General features: G+C 46.9%; 1 protein-coding gene across 4 annotated transcripts in view; it reads right to left on the reverse strand.

Moving 5' to 3' along the window:
• LOC120530097 (voltage-dependent L-type calcium channel subunit beta-2-like) overlaps window positions 1-22,333 on the reverse strand; it is a 250,777-nt gene that overhangs the window by 64,684 nt on the left and 163,760 nt on the right. For all 4 annotated transcript variants that reach the window (XM_039754262.1, XM_039754264.1, XM_039754265.1 and 1 more), the window contains one exon: window positions 19,408-19,527. In XM_039754262.1, coding sequence (XP_039610196.1) covers window positions 19,408-19,527 — 120 coding nt within the window. The remainder of the gene's footprint in view (window positions 1-19,407; window positions 19,528-22,333) is intronic.

Here is a 22,333-nt window from a genome sequence, read left to right on the forward strand (position 1 = left end):
ATGCATATGTTATAATATAATATAGAACATAAAGAATATAAAGGTAGAGGGCGGTCCCTTAATGGTGATGTCACAGTGGGCCCGCCTCCTGGGGTTCTAACACAGGAGCTCACTGGCCGAGGAGATAACAAAGTGACATTAGGGAGGCTCTGGAGGTGCCCATCATGGGGTTGGCAAAAGTGTGCCAGGGTGAGGTAGGAGACGCTGTGAAGGATTTGGCACCAAGCACCTTAACAGGAAGGATGTGGGGGGTCAAGCAGAGTCTATTAGAAAAGGCAATAAGCAGCACTCAGATTTGCAGGCATTGAGGAAGAGGGTCTCTTGGTACATCGACAGGAGGAACAAAGGAGGCACACAAGAGCAGTGTCTCTAGTTAAACAGGAACAGTGGATAAGATGGGAGAACATGGAGAAAAACCCAGTGGAAATGTATTTTGGAAGAAGGACGACAGAATGATAAGAGTTCTTATAAGAGCAGTTTATGATGATCTCCCAACTCCCCAAAATCTGAATCACTGGCTTTGTGAAGACCCCACTTCTCCACAGCAAACCTGGAGGAAGGTACACATGGAGTCACCGCCAGGTCCTTAGATGTTTATCATCTGTTGAGGAGAAGCAAAGGCTGAAAAGCAACTCAACAACTGGAACAGCGAGGATCTCCTTTGTCTGGTAAGGGCAGTCCGTCAAGTGGCATCACGCATTTTGGAACCAGCTCGTGACTGGAATAGGACTGCTGACCTTGATGAAGGGCTAACATTACCACCAGATATAGCCGCTAAACCCAGAGCCATCTTAACGTGTGGGTACGCTGGGCAGTTGCCCCCTCGAGCATAGGGGCCCCATGTTAATCTATGTATGTTGTGACCTGCTTTGCCCGGGGCCCAATAATGCCCTTAAGACAGCCCTGGCTAAGCCCTCAGATGAGACTTGGTCTTGTGGTCCGGGAGGCAGAAGGCTGTAATAATCTGAGAGGTCACAATGCCCGGGGAAGACGCAGTCAGCAAGGCATATGTGCAGAAAGACATGCCCAGGTGGCCAGAGATGCTAAACAGTAGTGACAGAAAGTGGAGGATTTGTGGCTTCTTCTATGGCCAGGATGCTCAAGGGGTTGGGAGTCCAAAGCCAGGATGAGTGGCAGCTTTTGGAGAGAAAACAGCAAGCAAAGCAGGCAGTGGTCTGGATAAGGAGGACTGAAGACAACAGGGTCTCAGAATCATCTAGGGGTATCTATGGGTGCTCACATGCTTGAGACGCCAGGGTGCACAGTTGGGCCCACCTGATGACCCCTGAGAAATGCCTACCAGCCACCAAATCCCAGCTCAAGATCCCCATGCTGTGACTTCAGTTAGGATCTGCTTATTTAAAGGACTGAAATATCTCATCCTATGTGCTTGAACAGAAATTACATTTAAAAAATAATTAGAAAATAACAAAAATAAAAATAAAAGATAGGAAAAAAAAAAACTCAACTGAAACCTCTCAGTTAGAAACCCACAAGAGAGAAAGAATCCAAAATGGGAGCCAAAGGAGACGAGCAGAAGCTAATGCCTTAGCGCCAGGCTGGGGCCTATCGGGCCTTTAAATAGCTTGCATGCAGGCCCCGCCCATTTGAATTAGCATAAATTACAATAACATTATAACACAAAACATAAATGTTAAAATAAAATAACAGTAACCATGAGACCACCAGCAGAGCCCACTCCATCCTGGGATGTCCACAGCCATCCATTGCTCTTGTCACACACACCAGGATGGTCACTTGGCGTCCATGTCCATCATCAGTTACATACCACTTGTTAATGTCCAGCTGGTGGGCTTGTGCCACTGGGCCACATCACCAGTTCTTGTGAGAGTTCAAAGGGACTGGTGGCACAACCCAAACGGTCCACAGCACAGTAAAGGCGCTATATGACGGGATGATTTACAACTGACAGGAGAACGAGACACAACATCCCTGGAGGACAAGCAATACACTGCAGGTATCGGGGCGTCACCAAACGACATCAGGTTTTGTCATTTCACAAATGTCACCCAAGTCACCTGGCACTTCAATTCTCTAAAATTGTGGCTGTTTTATTGAACATGTAAAGTAGATTTGGGGAGGACTCTGACTGTGAAGTGTGTGGTTTTTATAAAAGAGGCGCCTCCTAGTGGCTGGACACGGTAATGGTTCAATTTACATTACTTTACCCCTGTGTGAGACCCCATGTCATGTGTTTCACTTGCTTGAATTAAAAGTGTGTAAAAGCTGCTGCTTACTGAACAATGAATGGCACCAAATGACACCACAAAAGCCCATTAATGTCAGCAGTTTACTGAGTCACTGAAGCCAGCTGTGCGCCATCTGTAGAAAATGTAAAAAAGAAAGAAAGCGCAAAGACATTCTGAATGCCGTCTACTGTGAAAGGCAATTTTGACAGAAGGCCGGGGACCTTTCCTGGCTGGGACCGGGAGGGCAGGTGTGCACAGGACATTACCCCCAAAGCACTAGACAGCAGCCCCCCGGGGTTGCACCAGCACCTCAGATCCATCCACGCAGGGCTTCATGGGAGTTGGAGTTTAGAACAGCCCTGTTGGGTTCTATGGGGGCCGCCTGGGCTTCGACCACACCTGGTAATGAGCCACCTGGAGTACTCGCGGGTGCAGCATTAAAAGGAGCCGCCTGCTCTGTGTCGGGAGGAAGAGGGACTGGAGGTAGAAGATGGAGAGAAGGCAACAGAGAGAGACAGAGAACACAAAGTGCGGCTTGTTTGAAGGTGCTTGTTGTACTGCGCTTTGGTGCTGTGTGGGCAACGAAGGGAAAGAGTTTCCCACACCTCAATAAAAGCCTTGAGTGTTGCTGGACTTGTGCCTGTGTCAGGTGTTTGGGGAGCCGGAGCTCCCCCTGGTGGCCACCCACTAAATACAACTCATAAAGATAGAACCTTCAGTTCCCAGCACCGACCCACTGCACAGCCCTCACTTAGCCTGCAGAACTTCAATTGTGGAAAAACATAAAAGAAAAAGCATGGAAACGGACTGCTGGGTGGAAAGGCGCTGTATAACAGTTACAAAGATGATGCTTCAAGTCCCAGCATCTCACCAAGTCATAGCAGGCACCAGAAGTTCATTTTTAGAAAGTGCATCAAGAATGTAGTACTGGGAGGTCTTCACTATGAAAGGCGCTATATAAATTCAATTCCCAGCATGGACTCACTGCGCAGGCCTCACTGAGTCACCACAGTCCTGACTTTCTACTGTCACAGAGTTAAAAAAAAAAATGGAATTTAGAAGCTAAATGTCAGTGAACAAAGGACTGCAGGATGGTATTTACTATGAAAGGCGCTATATACAAATTAAAAAGACGGAAGGTTCAGTTCCCAGCACAGACTCGCTGTGCAGCCCTCACTGAGTCAAGTTAATGGTCACAACTTCATATAAGGAACAGAGCAAGCAAAGGATGGCATTAACAGTCAAAGGCGCTATATAAAGAAAAGAGTACTTTATTCTAAATGAGGGTAACATTCATTTGAGTGAGCTGCTAGTGGGCCCATTCCAACGTGTGGTGTGGTGTGGTCGGTCCCCCAAGATGGCAGGTGGGCACCCAAGTCCTGACACTTTCATACTGGTCTACATTCCTACTGTCAAAGTCTTCAGGTTCAGAAAGTTAGACATTCAGCGTTTAAATTCCACGAGCACAGAACAGCTGGGGGGTATTTAGTGTGGAGGGCGCTATATAGAGAGTGACTCACTATGCAGACCTCACAGAGTCACAGCAGCCAACAGAACATCGTGTGTAGATTTGTGCAAAATGAAGTGTGTGAACAAAGGACATGGCGTTACCTGACAAAGGCGCTATATAAAGCTAAGGCTGAAAATGAAAGTGGACCTTATCCCATAATGCTCCTTTGTTGCAGGTCAGCAGCAAAGCAATATGAGGGACAGCCAGCCCAAGGTGTAGCGTGGTCCTCCCCCCAAGATGGCAGGTGGGCACCCGAGTCCAGACTCTTTGCATTTGTGTCTCCATTTGCACTGTCACAAGCTCCAGAGTTCATTTGCTTTAAATTCCCAGCCGTTTCTACCCTGTTAGTCCGATTTGGAGTCGTGGCAAGCCACAGTGTCAGATGATAGGGATGGTGCCCATCCTGTAGGGGGCGCCACACACATGTGCTCTTTACAGCTCCCACAGCCCTGTGTGTCTCAAGCAGGCAGAAAATGGAGAACAACTGAGAGGACACTGAGGAGGGACCCCAGCCTGGGTATGAAGAGCTGCAATGCCCGGCCGATGAAGATCGTCATCCGGGAGCTAAATTAAGGCACTCTGATGGCCAGTGGGTGAGACAAGGGACATAAAAGCAAAGCTGAAATTTAGAAAAAACAAACAAGAGAGTGGCACTCGGCATACTTGAAAATAGAAACAAAGGACTGAGAGGTCACTCGTGGTCACCAACTCAAAGATGCCCAAGACTGAAATATTTCCCTGGCATTCCTTCCCACTGTTTTGGGCTCTGATCCAGTGATTTAAAGCAACAAATAAGCAGAGGGAGTGTTCATCATGTCTGCCCAAGTCGGAATGGAGTAGCAGTCACGCTGCCGCCTCCTCCGCTGGCTTGTTCCTTACCTTAAATGACAAGGAATGGGCCCACAATGGGCCTAAATATGGGCACTGCCCTCCACTCAGTGGCCTCTCACTCTTTAGATCTCCACACTTTCCCTTCCATGAAGTGAGGAAGACTACGGCCATGGGCCCTTGGAGGGTTCGCTCCAAAGATGTGATTACCTGCCACTCTGTTTGGTGACCTCACTTCAGTCACGAGGCACTGGATGAGCCCAAAAATCAAGAAAAGAGTCGAACTTCAAAAGTGCCAGTGTGGGACTTGAATAAGAAACTGCCTCAGGCAGAAGACAGCCAAGTAATGGAAAGAACAGCAGGTGACCCCCAAGACCAGCAACTGTGGACCCCCAGCACTAAGGATACTGCATATTAATTTAGAGGTACTGTACCTCCATTGAAATCTGGGCACTCACCCCTTCGTCAGTGCCCAGGGGTTCTACTGCAGCCTTGGGGTGTGAGCGCCACCTGCTGGTCGTGTCCCTGCATGACAATGCCATTCAGTTTCTGGTAATCCTGGTCTCGTTTAATAACATTTCAACATCACTTTCTTTACAAGGTTTGATTGATCCTCACTTAGGAGTGCAGACCTGAGAAGCAAATGATCCAAACTTGGGACAAATAACGGAATGTAAGGAAAAGAAACACGGGGTCTATAATTAAAAACGTTCGAAAGACACATTCATTTGAACCTCCAGCTCCCAAATCCTCGGCGCGATCTCTCTTAGAGCTCCTTTCACATTTGTGCGTGTGTAGGGCGACACCCGATTTGTAAGGCACTATATATCTGCACACTTAGTACAAGTAGTACAATTAGAAGACAACATCTGTCACGTTGTCAGACCAGTTTAATCTGGTTCAGGGTCCCGAGGGTCCTGAGTTTATCGGGATGGTAACCAGTCCGGTGCACAAGGAGTACTTACTCCGCTGGTTGGCCAGTCTTGCCCCCCATTTGACTTTAATAAAAGGTTAAAAAAACGAAGGGTGGGTCCCGTGCACCCCTTGGGGTTTCACGCCTCTTTATACACTTTGGTCAGGTGCTCGATAAGATATAGTGGACAACAGGACTACACAGTGGACAATCAGGGGGCTTGGCACGATAGACCATGTACATCATGGACACAAAGATCCCCCGTAACACGCACGTCTTTCAGATATGCGATAGAAAACGGGAGACACGGGGAGAGGGTGCAAAGCTTTCACAAACACAATCTGGACGTGGGACTTGAACTGAAGGAGCTGCGTCCCTTATTTGTGTAGCCCCTCAAGGCCAGGCCCGGATTAGCCATTAAGCAAAATAAGCACATGAGGGCATCAAGGGAAACGGGGGCACCACTGAAATTTTCTATTGCCTGATTTACTGTTGGCCACATGGTGCAAAACTGGTGATTGTGCAGCTGAGAAAGGGTCCACATAAAGGGGCGCCTACATTAAATGAACAAATTACATACTTAAACAGCATATACAATAATAAAAATAGGAATAATAAAGGTTAACGATATCTTGGAACACAACAGAATTCCAGTCTGGTAACTGGCACAATGTCCACCGAGGCTCACGTGATCGCTTTTCACCTGGGCAGGTCGGCTGTCCCGTTCAATCATCCACTGAGAGGGGGTGCAGGTCACAAATACGGGGGCACCAACATCTTTGAATTGCTAAGGGCCTCTGAAGGTCTTAATCCGGCTCCACTCAGGGCGCCCAATTTCCGAGCTCCGTAGAAATGCACGATTCGCTTGTCGGTCACCTGGCTGGTGGGCGTTGGTGTTTATTGTACATTCTCGGCCCGTTCATAAACTGTGGGGTCGCCGGACGGAGATTCACACCGCAGATGCACATCACTGCGGCCCCAGAAGCCCACCAGTGGAGACGCTCGCCCATACTGCACCGCTCCAGTTTTTTTTTTTTTTTTTGCCCACCCACGCGTTGCTGACGATGCCCTTGAGGTGTGAAGACCGTCCTGTCTGACGGTGAGTGGGTTTGTCTACCAGCCCTCCCCGATTTTTCGACCCCCGGGTCTCAAGATTCTTCTTGGCTTCATCCTCGGTGAGAACGCGGACAACCGAGGGGTTTTGCTATTTTAGAGATTCACTAAACGCCACAGGCGTGAGAGAAACGCGGCACTTCAGTCTACCGTTGATCTGTTTCTAGATGAGCCAATAGCGAAGAATCCAATCAGCTGAACGCCAAACGGCCTAATCAATCGCATCGCACGGATCGCGGGGAAGGCGGAGACGTGAAACGCTAAAAATAGAAAGACACACACACACACACAAAGAAATGCAGAAGACACGAAGACGACGTCCTTCTCGGCTGCGGGAAAGCGCGAGAGCGGGCGGTACTGAGAATGCTTGCCTGCGCCGCCTGATCAGGTCCACACGGGGGCGCCAACCTCAGGCACGTCCACAGAACTGCACAGGCGCGCACTTCTGGAGGCGGCAGACCCCGTGCGAGGCGCTATATAAATGTAAGGATTATAACGTTTGTATGCTGCCACTGCTGGCTCCCCGTGGGCCTGTAAATAAACCTGCTAATGAGGGTGGGGTGTTGGGGGGTTTTGATTCATCCCGCAAGGCGCAGTATGAAAATAATAACAATTATGACGTGAAGCAGTATTAGCGTCTTTCCCAAGTTCCTCTGGGAGTGTCTGCTTATCCATTACACTTTATTGTTTCTGATCTCCACTCACATTTGTTAAAATACAATAATAAAAACCCATTTTATTTATATAGCACCTTTTCCATGCTCAAGACGCTGAAAGGCAACCTGAGTAGACACAGCACACTGTTTTGAAAATGATCATTTGATTTAATGACAGAAAAAAAGATCACCAACACCTCTGCCACCCGTGTGAAAAAGAAATCGCCCCCTAAACTTAATGCTTGCTTGTGTCACCTTGAGCAGCAACATCTGCAATCAAACACTTTTGGTAACAGGAGATCAGTCAGTGGCAGCGCTGTGGAGAAATTTGGGCTCAGCCTTCTCGACAGACCTCAGATTACCTGAGCGCACATTAAGATCTCAAGAGGCCAGTCTGCTTATGATTACAAGGATTAATGAAATAATAGGGGGGCAAGCTTTTAGTTACAGGACCCCCTAAACTGTGCAGTGGTCTGCCTGCTACTATAAGAGATGCCCCTTCGGTCTCAGCTTTTAAATCCCGGCTGAAGACTCACGACTTCAGTTTAGCACACCCTGACTAGAGCTGCTGATTAACTGTACAGACTGTCATTAGCACTAAAACATGAAGTAATATGATTGTTAGAATTTGTTACTAACCCTCATTTGTTCCGTTTCTCTTCTCAGTACTCAAATGTGGCACTCGGTGCCACGGCCCACCTGCCAAGTTGTTCTGCCTGCCTGTGGTAAAGTCATCCCTGATGGAGGATCACAGGAATCATGAAAGAGGGGTCCTGTCATCAGATTGGCTGACCCAGCGCTGACTCAGGTGTGGAATGGCCAATAGGGGGAGGCAGCTTGATGGCCGAGGTCTCCAAAACTCTCTGAACAAATCCCAATCATATTATGGGATGTCATCTACTGTTGACTTCTGCTCCGTACTTGTAATATTTTTATTTTACTATTATATTGTATTGAGTAGGACTTCTGTGGTGGGTTGGCGCCTGCCCAGGTTTGGTTCCTGCCTTGTGCACTCTGTTGGCTGGGATTGGCTCCAGCAGACCCCCGTGACCCTGTGTTTGGATTCAGCGGGTTGGATAATAGATGGATGGATGGATGAGTAGGACTTGTGTTTTCTTCTGTGTATTGTATTGTGTTGTATTGTAGTGTATTGACTCCCTTTTTCGTTTTGACACCCATTCCATACCCAATGTAACTTGAAAGGGGTCTCTCTCTGAACTGCTTTTCCTGAGGTTTCTTCCATTTGTTACCTTTTTTGGGAGTTTTTTCTTGTCTTCTTAGAGAGTCAAGGCTGGGGGGCTGTCAAGAGGCAGGACCTGTTAAAGCCCATTGTGACACTTCTTGTATGATTTTGGGCTATAAGAAAAGAAATTGTATTGTATTGTATTGTATTGTACAGAATTTAGTCACATTGGAGGGTTTTCAATAATGAGGGTCTCGTCACAACAGCTCAGGACTTTGACTCAGCCACTCCAAAACCTTCATTTGTTTTTGGAAAACTTGGGGGTTAGTAGCAGGATTGGCACTCCAGCCACCATTCAAAACCTCAAGATGTTCCGGTGTGGTGCTGAGATGTCACCTGCTGCACTCGGGTCCCAATCCATGGCTCTCGTGTGTGTGTTTCTTGAGGACGGTCTAGCGCTAAATCAGCTGGATGGAAAATAGGAGGGCGATGTGCTGATTAGTTTTTTTGAGCCAAGTCGTGCAAGAGAAAGTGCCACTCGAGAGGAACCGTCAAATGAATTTTTGGTAATATTTCAAGAATTAAGGCAAATACTGTAATTGTGGAATTCATTATAAATTCTTCTCATCAATTGCTATCTATTTTATGTTCCAAAAGATTAGAATCAGAGTGATAAATGATTACTGAAATGTTAGAGAATAGTTTGGGTAATGTCCTGGGGCACAAAGCCTACTGATGCTCACCTCTGAATTTTCCATCCATCCATTTTCTAACCCGCTGAATCCGAATACAGGGTCACGGGGGTCTGCTGGAGCCAATCCCAGCCAACACAGGGCACAAGGCAGGAACCAATCCTGGGCAGGGTGCCAACCCACCACAGGACACACACAAACACACCCACACACCAAGCACACACACGGGCCAATTGAGAATCGCCAATCCACCTAACCTGCATGTCTTTGGACTGCGGGAGGATAACTTCCACGCAGACACGGGGAGAACATGCAAACTAGAATCAGGGAGGATTACTGAAGCGAACCGGTCTGGGTAACTGTCCTGAGGCAGCACTACCACTGATGCCACCGCCGCCCTCTGAATTTTTATTGTTATTATTATTTGTATTCTACTAAATATGTTTGGAGATCAGAAACAATGAAGCGTACGGAAATCTGCAAGGGGGCAAATACTTTTTCACAGCACTGCTTCGGCGGAGTCTTGTACTCTTCTGTTCATTTGAAGGAATGTCAGTTTTGTGTTATGAGGTTGCAATGTCTGATATTTTATTTGTTATTTTTAATTTGTATTTTGGATGCAGCATAGTGCGCCCTCTTGTGGCGGGTTCGTGGATAAAAGGGAAGGTCATTACATGGTGTGGTGCAGAAGTCCATCGTGAAGCTCCGGTTTGATCCGTCGGTCTGTCATTGCGTCACGGAGCATTAACGTCACTTCATTCTTTGCAGTGGGTCACCGTGAAAAGTCAGCGACCGGAGACACGAGCAGGCAGGCCGCTGCCACCGCCGAGTCACACTGTTTTATCACTTGCGCCAGTGATGTGTGAAAAGGGCAGCGGGACCTGAAACCCCAAGAATGCCGGTTCAATTCCCACCTCTGCGTCACTGAGTGAGTCACTTCATCTGCCTGTGGCATTACGTGTAAAAATATCACCAAGATAAGAGACTGTGGACAGAGGCGTCAGACCGTGGATTCACTTTCTGCACACTTTATTGTGTCGTAGATTGAATTTTAAATGGCTTGACTTGCCAGTTTGGCCCTCTGTAACCCACCATGACAAAGTGAGCACCTGTCCTCCCAAAGACTGCAAATTTATTAAAAGTGAAGAACTGTTGTGGGCCAGCAGGAGTCTCAGGTGACATTTCACATCACTACCCGCCGAGGCCACCAACACCACTTCATTAAACCGACTGTTTCAGAACAGCAGCGATCGTGAAGGGCAGGACGGGGAGCTCCCAGATATTTAAGGAGAGCAGCAGAAGGATCACAAAAGACAAAGCTGCTGCTGCTGCTGTTGTTGTTTCGTTCTTCGATTTGCAATCATCTAAATGTCATTATGCAAATCAGAATATCATGTGACTGACTAAACATGGCCGCCTCATCTCGACTTGGAGCATTTGCAGGAAGCACCCCCTGAAGATCACAATTAGAAAGAGAGAATGGCGGCCAACTAGACCTCACCTGATGTCTCCTGCAGGGGTCAGCAGTGCCACCAGCACACCTCCCAGGTGAGGACCCCTTTGATTCCATTTACACTCCTAATAAAAAGGAAGAACTGGCAGGAATGAAATCCACAAAAAGAAACTGAAACGAAACAGGACCAGCGAGCAATTCAACTTGTGAAAGGTGCGGTTATCACACACGTGCGCCTGGAGATCATCTTCCCACATCTGTCGAGGTAATCCGTGCCACCCCAGGACGAGAGGGGGCGCTGTCACTAACACTCTGCAGTTTGGAGAGGCAGCTCAAGGAAGAAGCCTAACCCCGCCTTCAGTTCCAAGCAGGCTCCACCCCCCAATAAAAATCAAGTGATCCCAACACACAACAGAGGCGGAGCTCCCACTAATTTGCATTTATTTGATTAAGTTTCTAACTCCGTATGTCTGATTTTCGTGCCAAGTGCACCAAAGTGCTTTATTTTGTTGGTTTGTGGTTTGGCACAATGCCTAAATGGGGTACCCTTGGCTCCTTGCTGTCTACCCACTGGTCACACGATGTAAAGTAACACTGGACTGTTTAACAGGTGGACCTCACACCAAGTTCAGCATTTACATTTACTTATATGGCTGACTGCAGTGGGCTGGCACCCTGCCCGGGTATTTGTTCCTGCCTTGTGTCCTGTGTTGGCTGGGATTGGCTCCAGCAGACCCCTGTAGTTAGGACATAGCAGGTTGGAAAATGAATGGATGGACGGATGGATGTGGCTGACGACTTTATCCAAGGTGCCTTTTCTTTTGTGTTTTTCCAACTGAAGACACAGGCCTGGTGAAGCGACCTGCTCAGGGTCACACAGTGGGAACTGAACGCTCGGGCCTCAGGGTGTGAAGTCCAGCTCCTTAACTACTAAGCCACAGTGCTTGCCGTCTTAGACGTCCGTCATTTTCTAGTTCTGCCAACAGGATGCGATGCTTATTTTAGGACTGACATACAAAAATTTAGTTTAATTCCCAAGGCTTAAAAAAAAAAGTCTCTAGTTTTGATTTTTTTTTCTTTGTACCCACCAGAAATGTGAGCTGTGAAGGAGAAAAAAAAAAAATGGAAAACTGGAATGACAGCCCAGTGTAAAACTGATAGGATAATAAAAGGAACAGCTGGCCTGATCCATCAAAACATTCAGTAACTGACCCGGACAGAGGAGAGCTCAGATGGACGGCACCATCTGACAGCTGTGGTGGGCATTGGGAGTTTCTGTTGCTCACCAGACAAGAAGTCCGTGAAAAACTGAGGAAGTCAAGGAGGTCAAGCTGCAGACGGTGGGCGGAGCTTACAAACATAACATTCTCTGATTGGTGCATTCCAGTTCAGGGCTGTGGGGGGCTGTAGCCTCTCCTGCCAGCACTGGGTGCAAGGCTGTAACCCACCCAGATGGCACTCATGCCCATAACCATACCCAGGGCACAGGGACAACATGACACAAAGAAGGGTGCAGGATTTGACCTCAATACGGTGAATCCAAAAGGCTGCTGGTGGTGCTTAGCACTCAGTCAGGCAGGAGGTGACTCTGGATGGGTCATCTGTCCATGACAGGTCCACGACAGGTCCAGCTCCCATACACACATACCTGACATCTAGACAGCAAATTAAGATATTAGAAAAATGAATAGAGAGAGTATGGAGTGAGCAGGGTGACTGACGGCATCAGTAAGGCAGGAATAAGAGTGCTGTGCACTGTAACAGAGTTTGAGAGGCTCAGACATCTTGGAGTTACTGCTAAGGTGGGCTTGTGCTTCACTGAGTTAAGTAAAATGCACCGAATGAATAAAAATGTAAAACACCTCTAATAGAGGTCGACCCCAAAAGGCACTATATAAAGGTAATAGAGGCTGTAAATGGCTTGTAATTTGAAAGGCACTATATGTCACCCTTTGCATAAAGGGGCAAAGTATATTTAGGTGACAAAAGAGACTGCAGAACTAAGACAAAGGTGGGCTGGTGCTGGTACCATATGACAGTCGCTGCAACGTGTTTATTAAAGACAGGAGCCATTTAAAATTGAATTCATTAAAAACCAGAGTCACACTCCAGCCCTCCCACCTCCTCCTCAACGTCAATGTGTTCAAGTCCAGGTCCCCTGGCACTCCCGTTACCTTCCAGAGGCGGCGCTTTGAGGTCACAGACGTTACATAACATCTGGCCGTGCCGCGCAGCGCGCGCTCGCGCCGACACGTCGCCATGGCAACAGAGGGCCTGCCTCATCAGCGTCACAGGCAGCGGCGCACGGACGCACGCGCGGGCTTCAAAGGGCCGTCCGCTCGAGCGTGTGGTGGAAAGCAGGGAGGTGAAAGAAGGTAACGCGAATCCATTGACATTTAATAAAGGGAAAGAAATGAAGGAGGCGATGGGAGCACGTGGCAGTCTGGCTGGAGGGCTTTAAGATTAGCCGTAAAGACGACATTGCGCCGGAATTTAATTGGTGCGAAAGTAAAATGCAATCCAGCGTGTTAACTGCCTTGCAATGTGATGCACGTGGTGCGTTTTATTTTGCACGGTTTCATCGCGTCCTCATTTTACAACATCCCAACCAACTGACTGAAAGTTTTTCACCATAGCACGACATCTTCATGTCAGTTTAAAATTCGTTTCAAAAGCGTATTGTATTTGAATTCATGTCCAGAAATGGGGGTTCCCCGACGAAACGCAGAGCAAATGGATTGCATTTAACTTAGCGGCCGCTCCGAGTGGATTGCATTTCGATTCGAGACCCCGCGGTAATCGTGACAAAACAAAACTGAATGCAATCAAACGAGCGCTCAGTGTCAACAGGTGGGATTAAGTGGCGTTCCACTTCTAAACATTTTCTGCGTTGGCGGCCAGCATTAAATGTCGCAAATGTGGCGGGATTCGCCAAAACGGCGAGAAGTTTGAATTGCAATTTGTTTAAATAGCGCATGTTATTCTTTACTTGGGTGAAGACCCTCGTGATTGGCCCGCCCCTCGCCCCGCCCCTTGACGCCGATTGGTCAGTTGATTACATTCAGTTCTGCTGATTACAGTACTGCCTGTTATTGAATCGAAATGCAATCCACTTGGTGCGGCCGCTAAGCGAAATGCAATACATTTGCTTTTCTGTACGACATACAATCGATGGACATGAATTCCAGTGCAATGCGCTTGTACAATGCATTTAAAATGGACACAAAATTGTGTGCTGCAGTGAAAAGCAATCAATTATTTACTTGATGTGGTCTTAATTACCATATAATAAAAATGAAATACACCTCGTGCACGTGCATTGCACGTTGGACTGAATTTTTATTTTTCTCATGAAGAATCTTCCATGGCTACTCACCAGCACCTCTTACAATTTCCACATCGAGTGACGGCACCTTTCGTTAGTGTACCACTTCAGTGCTTGGACCATCTCAGGGACCCCCCGCTCTTCAGTATTACCGTACCACCATAAACAGAGTCAGTCAGTCATTTTCTAACCCACTTTGTCCTGAACAGGGTCACAGGGGTCTGCTGGAGCCTATCCCAGTAGCGGCAGTAATATACTTCTACTTCAAGCATTGCTACAGATATATAGCACCCCGCAAAAGTCAAACACGATCCATTACTGATTTAGAAAATAGAATTTTAATTAAAACTCAACAAAACTGAATTTCTTTTAACAATTTAAATCAACGGAGCAGAAGCCCTAACCACTGTGCCACCGTGCTATTCCAATAATTAAAACATCACAAATGGGGAACAATAAAAAGTGGCAGAGCATCTACTTTGACAATTTAAAAGAAGGCAAAAATGGTGTTGCTTATTAAATAAATCAAAAATAAGAAATACACATAGCAGCAAGAATGAAGCCATCAGTAAAGACAAAAAGAGTAAATTCAGAAGTCCAGAGAGACAAGAAACAGCAAGAAAATGTCTGCACAGCACAACATTCGGGTGCAGTGTGGCCAGTAGAGGGTGCCACGGAGCCCGAACCTCAGACACAGTTAAGCCCACTCAGTCCTGGGTTCAAATCAAGAGTGCTTTAATTATATACTGTTCCTTTTGCAGGGTCTTATAATCAAATAATCACAATACTGTCTGTCCATCCTTACTTCATTCTTTTCAGCAATTATTGTCCTCTTCCGCCCACTCTGACTCAACAGTGAGGTAAGATGGTCTCTTTGACTTGTGGTGCCATTAGGATTACAGACAGAAAGCACTGGAGGGTCAGGTGGAAGCTTCATAGAGCAGTGAAGTTTTTTTTCAGTAGCGCCCCCTGGAGGAACCCAACAGGGTTGTGTTTCTGAACTACATGGCCCATGCAGACCTCTGGGTGTCCAAGCGGGGGGCAGCCTTGGAGAACACTGCCACCTAATGTACTGGTAGGAATGGCTGCTCTTTATAACCCGTATCTCCCAGTCCATCAATTATTTTGTCACCCCGACTGGGAACAGGAAAAGGAATCATCCGGGATGTGCTTCCATCCAAGCTGTCCTACTGTGATGGCCTCCCAGCCGGGTAAGGCTCGGTATGTCATCCATCCACTGTGACATTTACATCCCGTCATTTTTTCTTTTATATTTGAACAAATCTTATTAAAAAGGACAGTGATAATGGAATGTAATTGCACGCATTAGCCGCGTACAGAATTATTTACACGTTCTAGAATATCAAGTAGTTAAAAGCGAAGCCCAAATTGGCTTGCGGAGACTCAATGGCTTTCATAGCCACAACTCCAGGGATGAAGAAATGGCCTCGATTGATGTGCGACTGCTAGCTAACTGGAGTTCACATTTCTTAAACAGGACATTTTGCAAGGAAGCAACCGGCGCAGATCTGAGATTATGTGCGGAGGTCTCGAGCTAAAATCTTTGGCAACGTGCGAACACGACAGACAGACAGCGGATCGCGCCGGCGTTCGGCCGGTAAATGTTCGCGTCACAGAAAGGCAGCAGACAGTGCAGCTGTGAAGTTATTAGTGTGGCGGAGACCCCGAGTGCGCGTGTATTCACCGTCCCGTATGTGTCTCCCAGGGAGGTCATTTGCTCTTTCGTTGATTTCTACTTAAGCTGCTGGCATTTTTTTTACTTGTACATTCACTAGCGTCCGTCTCCTCGCTCAGCCATTAGGATGTCGAGGTACAGGAGACACGAGCTGCCGGGACTACAGAGCTTCGCGCAGGCGCACAATCCGCATCTGCACACGGCGCGCACGACTCGGCAGGTGCTTCTCTGTTCCTCTGTTCGGCAGTGCAAGTTAAGGAGGCACATCTACGATCGGTGCTTGAAGTGGGACGGCACTCGCCTCTTGGACCGACACACATCTTACTAAGGGACCCCGTAATCCACCCGTGACTGAATGACTAAATAGCTGAAATCACTTTAGGCCCCGACTACAACTGATGCCTTTCTAATGCACTTAGGACATACGTTTAGGATGAAAAGCACGATATAAAACGTGACCCCTTTCTAAAGTACTTGATGATAATGTGTGCTGATGAAAGGCACTATAAACTGCAGAATAGAACCTGATCCCTTTCAAAAGTGTTTGGTGACCACACAGTTCTGATGAAAGGGAAATGGATGGAGTTCATTTTCGTTTCACTTAAGTCAGCACATTTTAAATGCTTGTCTTGTGCATAATAGTTTTTTGGGGGTGGGCGGGGCTTGAACTACCAGGTCTGTCAAAGTTTAGTCTGAGGTTTGACGTGCAGGACTCCCCCTGCAGGCCATTATATATACAGCACTCTCACACACTCGCTATCATACCTATACATGTACATACGGCGTCTTCAGAAAGTCTTCCGACTTTTCGCTTTTGTCACATTTTGTGACGTTGAAGCCTTGAGTTAAAATCGTCTCAATTCATTTTTCCCTCATCAAACAACACTCCGATTGACAAAGCAAACAACGCTTTTAGAAATCTTTGCAAATTTAGTAGAATTATAAATTGAAGTTTCCTCCCAAGGTCCAAAGACATGCAGGTGAGGTGCATTGGCGATCCTGAATTGTCCCTAGTGTGTGCTTGGTGTGTGGGTGTGTGCACACCCTGTGGTGGGCTGGCGCCCTACATGGGGTTTGTTTCCTGCCTTGTGCCCTGTGTTGGCTGGGATTGGCTCCAGCTGGCTGGATGGATTTAAACTGAACAATTAAACTGATCCAGGCGCTCAGCCCCTTTGCTCCAACACTTGAAGTCTGTCTCTGGTGCATCCCTTTCTCTTGATCATCTTTGAGATGTTTCTACACCTTTCCTGGAGTCCACCTGTGGTCAATTCATTTGACTGGCAAAAAATGAAGCCATGAAGTCCAAAGCCTTTCCTGCGGAGCTTAGAGATGGGATTGTGTCGAGGCTCAGATCTGAGGAAAACTACAAGTCAGGTTAGGTTGGGGAGGAGGCACTGGTACAGCCCGTTTCCACACCCACCATACGATGGAACAGATCAGGATCCTGGTTAGCAACCCCACAGGCAAACATGTGGTCCAGTCCTACCCTCCAGAAATGATCCCTCATCTGCCACAGCCAGGTGTTATATGGGCATTACCTTGCCCTGGTCCAGCCACTTAGGTCCTCAGCAATAAGCCGGGTCACCCTCGGGTAATCGTACCACATGGCAGTAGTGCCGTAAATGACGCTCCCTCACAATGCAGGTCATGTGCCTCATTCAGGACTCCATGAGCAACACAAAGTCATGGATTCTTTAAAGAGTCACAGTACTGAAGGAGTCCAGTCTTCATCTCAGGTCACTGGATAGCGTCCATGTCTCACAAACAAGAAGCACCAGGACTGTACAGACTTGGACCTTCGTCCTTTTGCAGATATCAGGAGTGTCACACACCCCTTTCCAGTGACCTCATGACCCTCCATGGTCTCTCTATCTGTGTACTGACGTCATAGGAAGAGTCACCAGAGACATGAATGTCACCACCATGGTAAGTAAACCTCTCAATGACGAGGTCGAAACTCTCTCCGTAGACAGACACACTGCTGATGGCCATGCCCAAGAGGTCATTAAAGGCCTTTATCGTTGGTTTTTATCAGGACCCTTGCAAGCCCAGACACTCAGAGCTCTCACTCAGTCTCTCGAGACCCCCGATCAGAGCCTCCATTAAAGATCACAACATCATCAGCAAAGTCAAGATCAGCGAATCTCTTATCGCCAACAGATGTCCCCCAGCCAGTGGACTCCATGATTCTGCTCAACACCCAGTCATGCAAGCATTGAACAGAGTAGGAGCAGAACACACCGCTGACGGACCCCAGAATCAACTGGGAAAAACACGGAAGTACAAAAAACTGCAAAAAAACTACAAAAGTAAAAATCAAAAAATCCTGCAGCACCAAAGGCTCACCAGAGCACAGTGACCTTCATAATTCTTAAATGGAAGAAGTCTGGACCAACCATGTCTCCTCCTAGAGTTGACCGCCAGGCCAGGAGAAGGACCTTGGTAAGAGATGTGACCAAAGATCAGATGAGTGAATTCCAGAGAACCTGTGTGAAGATTGCAGAAACATCCAGAATGACAACCATCACTCTTACACTCCACTGGTCTTTGATTTATGACAGAGTGGCCTGTCAAAGTCTCTCCTCATTAAAAGGACACTTGGAAGGCGACTTGGATGAGAAACAAGAATCTCTGGTCTGAAGAAACCAAGATAAGTGCCATTCCATGTCTGGAGGGAACCTGGCATTGTACATCACATGCATAATTAGCAGCACAATGGTGAAGCATGATGGTGGCAGCATTAGAGATGGCGAGACTAGACTGGGTTGAAGTAGAGCTGAATGGACCAAAGTGCTGAGATATCTTCTATGAATATCTGCTCAGAGTGCTCTGGACCTCAGATTGAGCTGAAGTGTCACAATGGAAAGTGAACATAGGAGTGACTTAGGGACAACTCAGTGGCTAGATGCTGGATTTGGACGCAAGCAAACATCTCTGGAGATGTCCACTGATGGTCTCCAGCCAACTGGACAGAATTTGAGTAGGCAGTGTGGACTTCAAACCATATCCCATTACTGACACCAGTGTGACCCTGAACAAGTCACTTGACCTGCCTGTGATCCAACTGGAAAACCAAATGAAACTGAACTGATTGAGTGTCCAAGGTTGGAAGTCGCCTTGGGTGAAGGAGTCAGCCAAGTAAGTAAATGTAAGATCTACAGAGAAGAGCACCAGAAAATCCCTAAATCCAAGGCTGTGAAGCTTGTGGTGTCAGACCAAGAAGACCGCTGGCTAGAATTGCTGAAGGGTCTTCAATAAAGTGATGAGTGAAGGGTCTGAATCCTCGAGTCAATGGAATATTTCAGTGTTTTGTTTAAAATAAATTTGCAAAAATGTCTAAAGTCCAGTTTTCTCTTTGTCATTCTGGAGTGTTGCTGGATGAGTGGGGAAAAAAAATGAATTTCAATGATTTTAGCACAAGTCTGCAACAGGGTGAAGGGTCCGAATATGCAAGTGAATCCACAGTTAACACATAGAAGCATACAACATCAGATGTCACCTCCATTGCCCTACATGGCCTTCTGACTTGGACCAAATGCCACAACCTCAACCCTCCTCTCCATCGGAGTTCAAGTTCCCTTTTGAATCTCCATTCCAGACCCCCCAGCGCCCCCTGCTGTCACATAACATCACACTCCATGTAAACCAGCCAAGCAGCGGAGACCTACTGGTGAGAACCTCCTTGATTTCCTATTCACCTGGATGGCACTCCACCCCTAGAAGTCTCCTCCTTGGGTTTCACTGACGGAATTCCTGATAATGTGACACGCCCAATGACGGCCATCTTGGTGGCATCCTGTCCCCCCTGGTTCGCCCAATCGGTCTTACCTTTGCTTTTTCCAGCTGTGCTTGGGCCTGCCGTTCTGCTTCTCTCCGCACCGCCTCCCTGTCTTCCTCCAAAGAAACATCTGAATCAGATGGACGGCTAGTGTAGGAGTCCGCCGATCCCTGCAACACAAGAATGCAATGGCGTCACTTCACTGCTGATTTGTTCAACTGGACTTGACAGCCGGGACCCGCTAACTAGGGTGGAAACACATTTGATGTATAAATTAAAGAAATCTAAGGCTCAGCTCTGCATCCTCTCTGTTTTTGATGATGAGAACATCTGAGGCAGGTGGCATGATATAATGGATAAGGAACTGGACCCTCTGCCCTGTGGTTGTGGGTTCAGTTCTATCTCCAATGCCCTTTCAGACCCCGTGCCAGTCGGAAAGCCCGCCTGTGATCCAACTGCTTAAAACAATCATATAATAGATCTGGATCTGGACTTGGGGATGGAGTTCACTATTGAAAGGCACTATATGAAATGAAGATTGCTCAAATCATGGCTGAAGTTCTATACGAAGATACAATCATGTGAAAAGGTCAGCACACACAACCCGTACAAAGTGTGGACTTTTTCGGCATATCTCAACAGGCAGACAATTGATCTTCAGGCAAACAGGGCCTACAGGTACAGGTGATATCCTTAAAGAAACGACACATACAATTCTCGTAATCTAGATTTAAAAGAATGCACATCTGTCAGATGGAAAAAGTGAACACACATCTATATTTAGCAGCTCTTGAGATCCATAAAATTAGAGTCAGGTGTTTCATATTAGGTGCCAATGATTAGGTCCTCCTTAGGAAGTCTGCAGGTGGACCTGACCGCCTTATTTAAACCGCAGGGATCGAGGGTCTGCTCTTCTCTTTGCTATTGACGTGTGTGCTGTCATCAGGCAAAGATCAAAAGAGCTCTCTAAGACCCTCAGAAAGAAGGTGTGGATGTCTAGAAGTCTACCAAAGGCCTTAAAAAGATTGACAAAATATTTAAAATCAATCATCCATAAGTGGCGTCCATTTCAAATGACTACAATTTGTCCAGGGTTAGGATTAGGGTGTCTTCCAGGACAGGCCGGCCCTGTAAACTCAGCCCAAGAGCGGACCATTTGATACTAAAAGATGTCCCCAAGAACTCCAAAATGCCATTGCAAGATCTACAGGTAGCTCTGGCAAAGAATTATGTCAAAGTACCAACATCTACTGTACAACCAGAAAGAGACTGGAGAAATTGGACCTGCCTGGAAGGTGTGCCAGATGAAAGACCCTGCTGTCTAAAGTGAACATTAGAACTGCAGCTCACCATTGAACATCTAGGTGAAGACCAGGCGTCCTGGAACAGTGTGCTGTGGAGTTGTTTGGCTACAGTAACTGAAGACACATTTAGTGTAAACCAAAGACAGCATTACAGGAGAAGAACCACATACCAGATGTGAAGCATGGTGATGGAAATGTTCTGGTTTGTGGTTGCTTTGCTGTCTCAGAGCCTGGGCAGCTTGCAGCCATCAAGTCAACAATGACTTCTGCATTTTATCAAAGTGTGCTCGAGGAGAATTTGTGGCTATTGGGACCACGAGGGGGCTCTGGAGAGCCCCAAACCACATACACAGTAAGGCACCACACTTTATTAGGATCTAGTAAAGGCTTTTTATTCTCTCCACGCACTTCTTCCCAATCCCCTCTCCAGTAATAAGTCACAAGTTTGCAATAAATCAAACAGTTCTCACAATTCTTCCTCCTTTTCTCCTACAGCTGAGTGTTGTTTGCTGCCTCCCGACTCTGATTCAGCTATGTAAGGCTGTAGGTTCCCTTTAATGTCAGACCCAGGAATGCTTCCGGTGGCATGCCATGTCTTCCGGGCCATAAGGAAAGTAGGGAGGTCCTCCTCTGACAGCAACATCTCTCAATCCCAAGGGACCCTGACAGGGCTGCATTTCTGGACTCCAACTCCCAAGCACTCCTGTGGGTGTCTCAAAGGGTTCTCAAACAAGGACCACTGCCACCTGGCATATGGAGGATGAAGCCACTCTCGACTCACGGCTTCTGTTGGTCCCACCACTAACTTACACCAAACAGGTACAAAGTTATTTTTTTTGCACCGTTGACCAATCTGTCTGCATTCTTGTACTTGCCTCCAGTCCGGGTAATGGCTTCTTCCCCATCTCATCCAGGATGCCCGATCTCCTCCCACACCATCTATCCAAAGTTGAACTTGAGCTTAAAATGGGTCTTACACCATGATAATAATCAGAAGCACACTAGCAAATCCACCAAAAAAGTCTCAAAAAGAAGAAATTGAGGATTATGAACTGGCCAAGTCCAAGCCCTGATTTGAGTCCCATTCAAATGTTGTCATTAGTCTGTTAGTCTATTGTAATTGGACTGTAAATTCACAAGATATCTCAGCTTTAACATTCTTCACATCACTGCTGGGGGGTTCATTTTGCTCAAGATGTGCTCCTTCACTTGACATGTCAGAGGACTGGGACTTCATGAAGTGTGGCTTGCCTCACTTGCAGGGGTACGAGAAAAAGAGAAGAGAGCATTGCTATTTCTATTGTATCCCTTATACCCAATAACCATCAGTGACAACATAATAATATGCTCCATAGCTATATCACTTGGCAATAATATAAACTCTCTGTCAAAGCTATCATATGCACAATGTGCTACTTTAACCTAAGACTACAAAATATCAAGAAAAGTTCAGAAGTATTTCCATGACCAAATAGTGCACTTTGTGAGCTGGAATGTCAAGGGTCTCAATCATGAATTAAAGAGAAAGAAAGTACTCTCACACTTAAGAAGTCTAAATGCCAAGATAGTATTTTTACAGGAGACTCGCTTATTAAGAATGGACCAGTTTCGGTTGTAAAGAGAGTTGTCTGGCCAGATTTTTTACTCCTATATTTTTACGACAATACAAAGA

The sequence above is a fragment of the Polypterus senegalus genome, chromosome 5 (genome assembly GCF_016835505.1).
Source record: "Polypterus senegalus isolate Bchr_013 chromosome 5, ASM1683550v1, whole genome shotgun sequence".
Taxonomy (NCBI): domain Eukaryota; kingdom Metazoa; phylum Chordata; class Cladistia; order Polypteriformes; family Polypteridae; genus Polypterus; species Polypterus senegalus.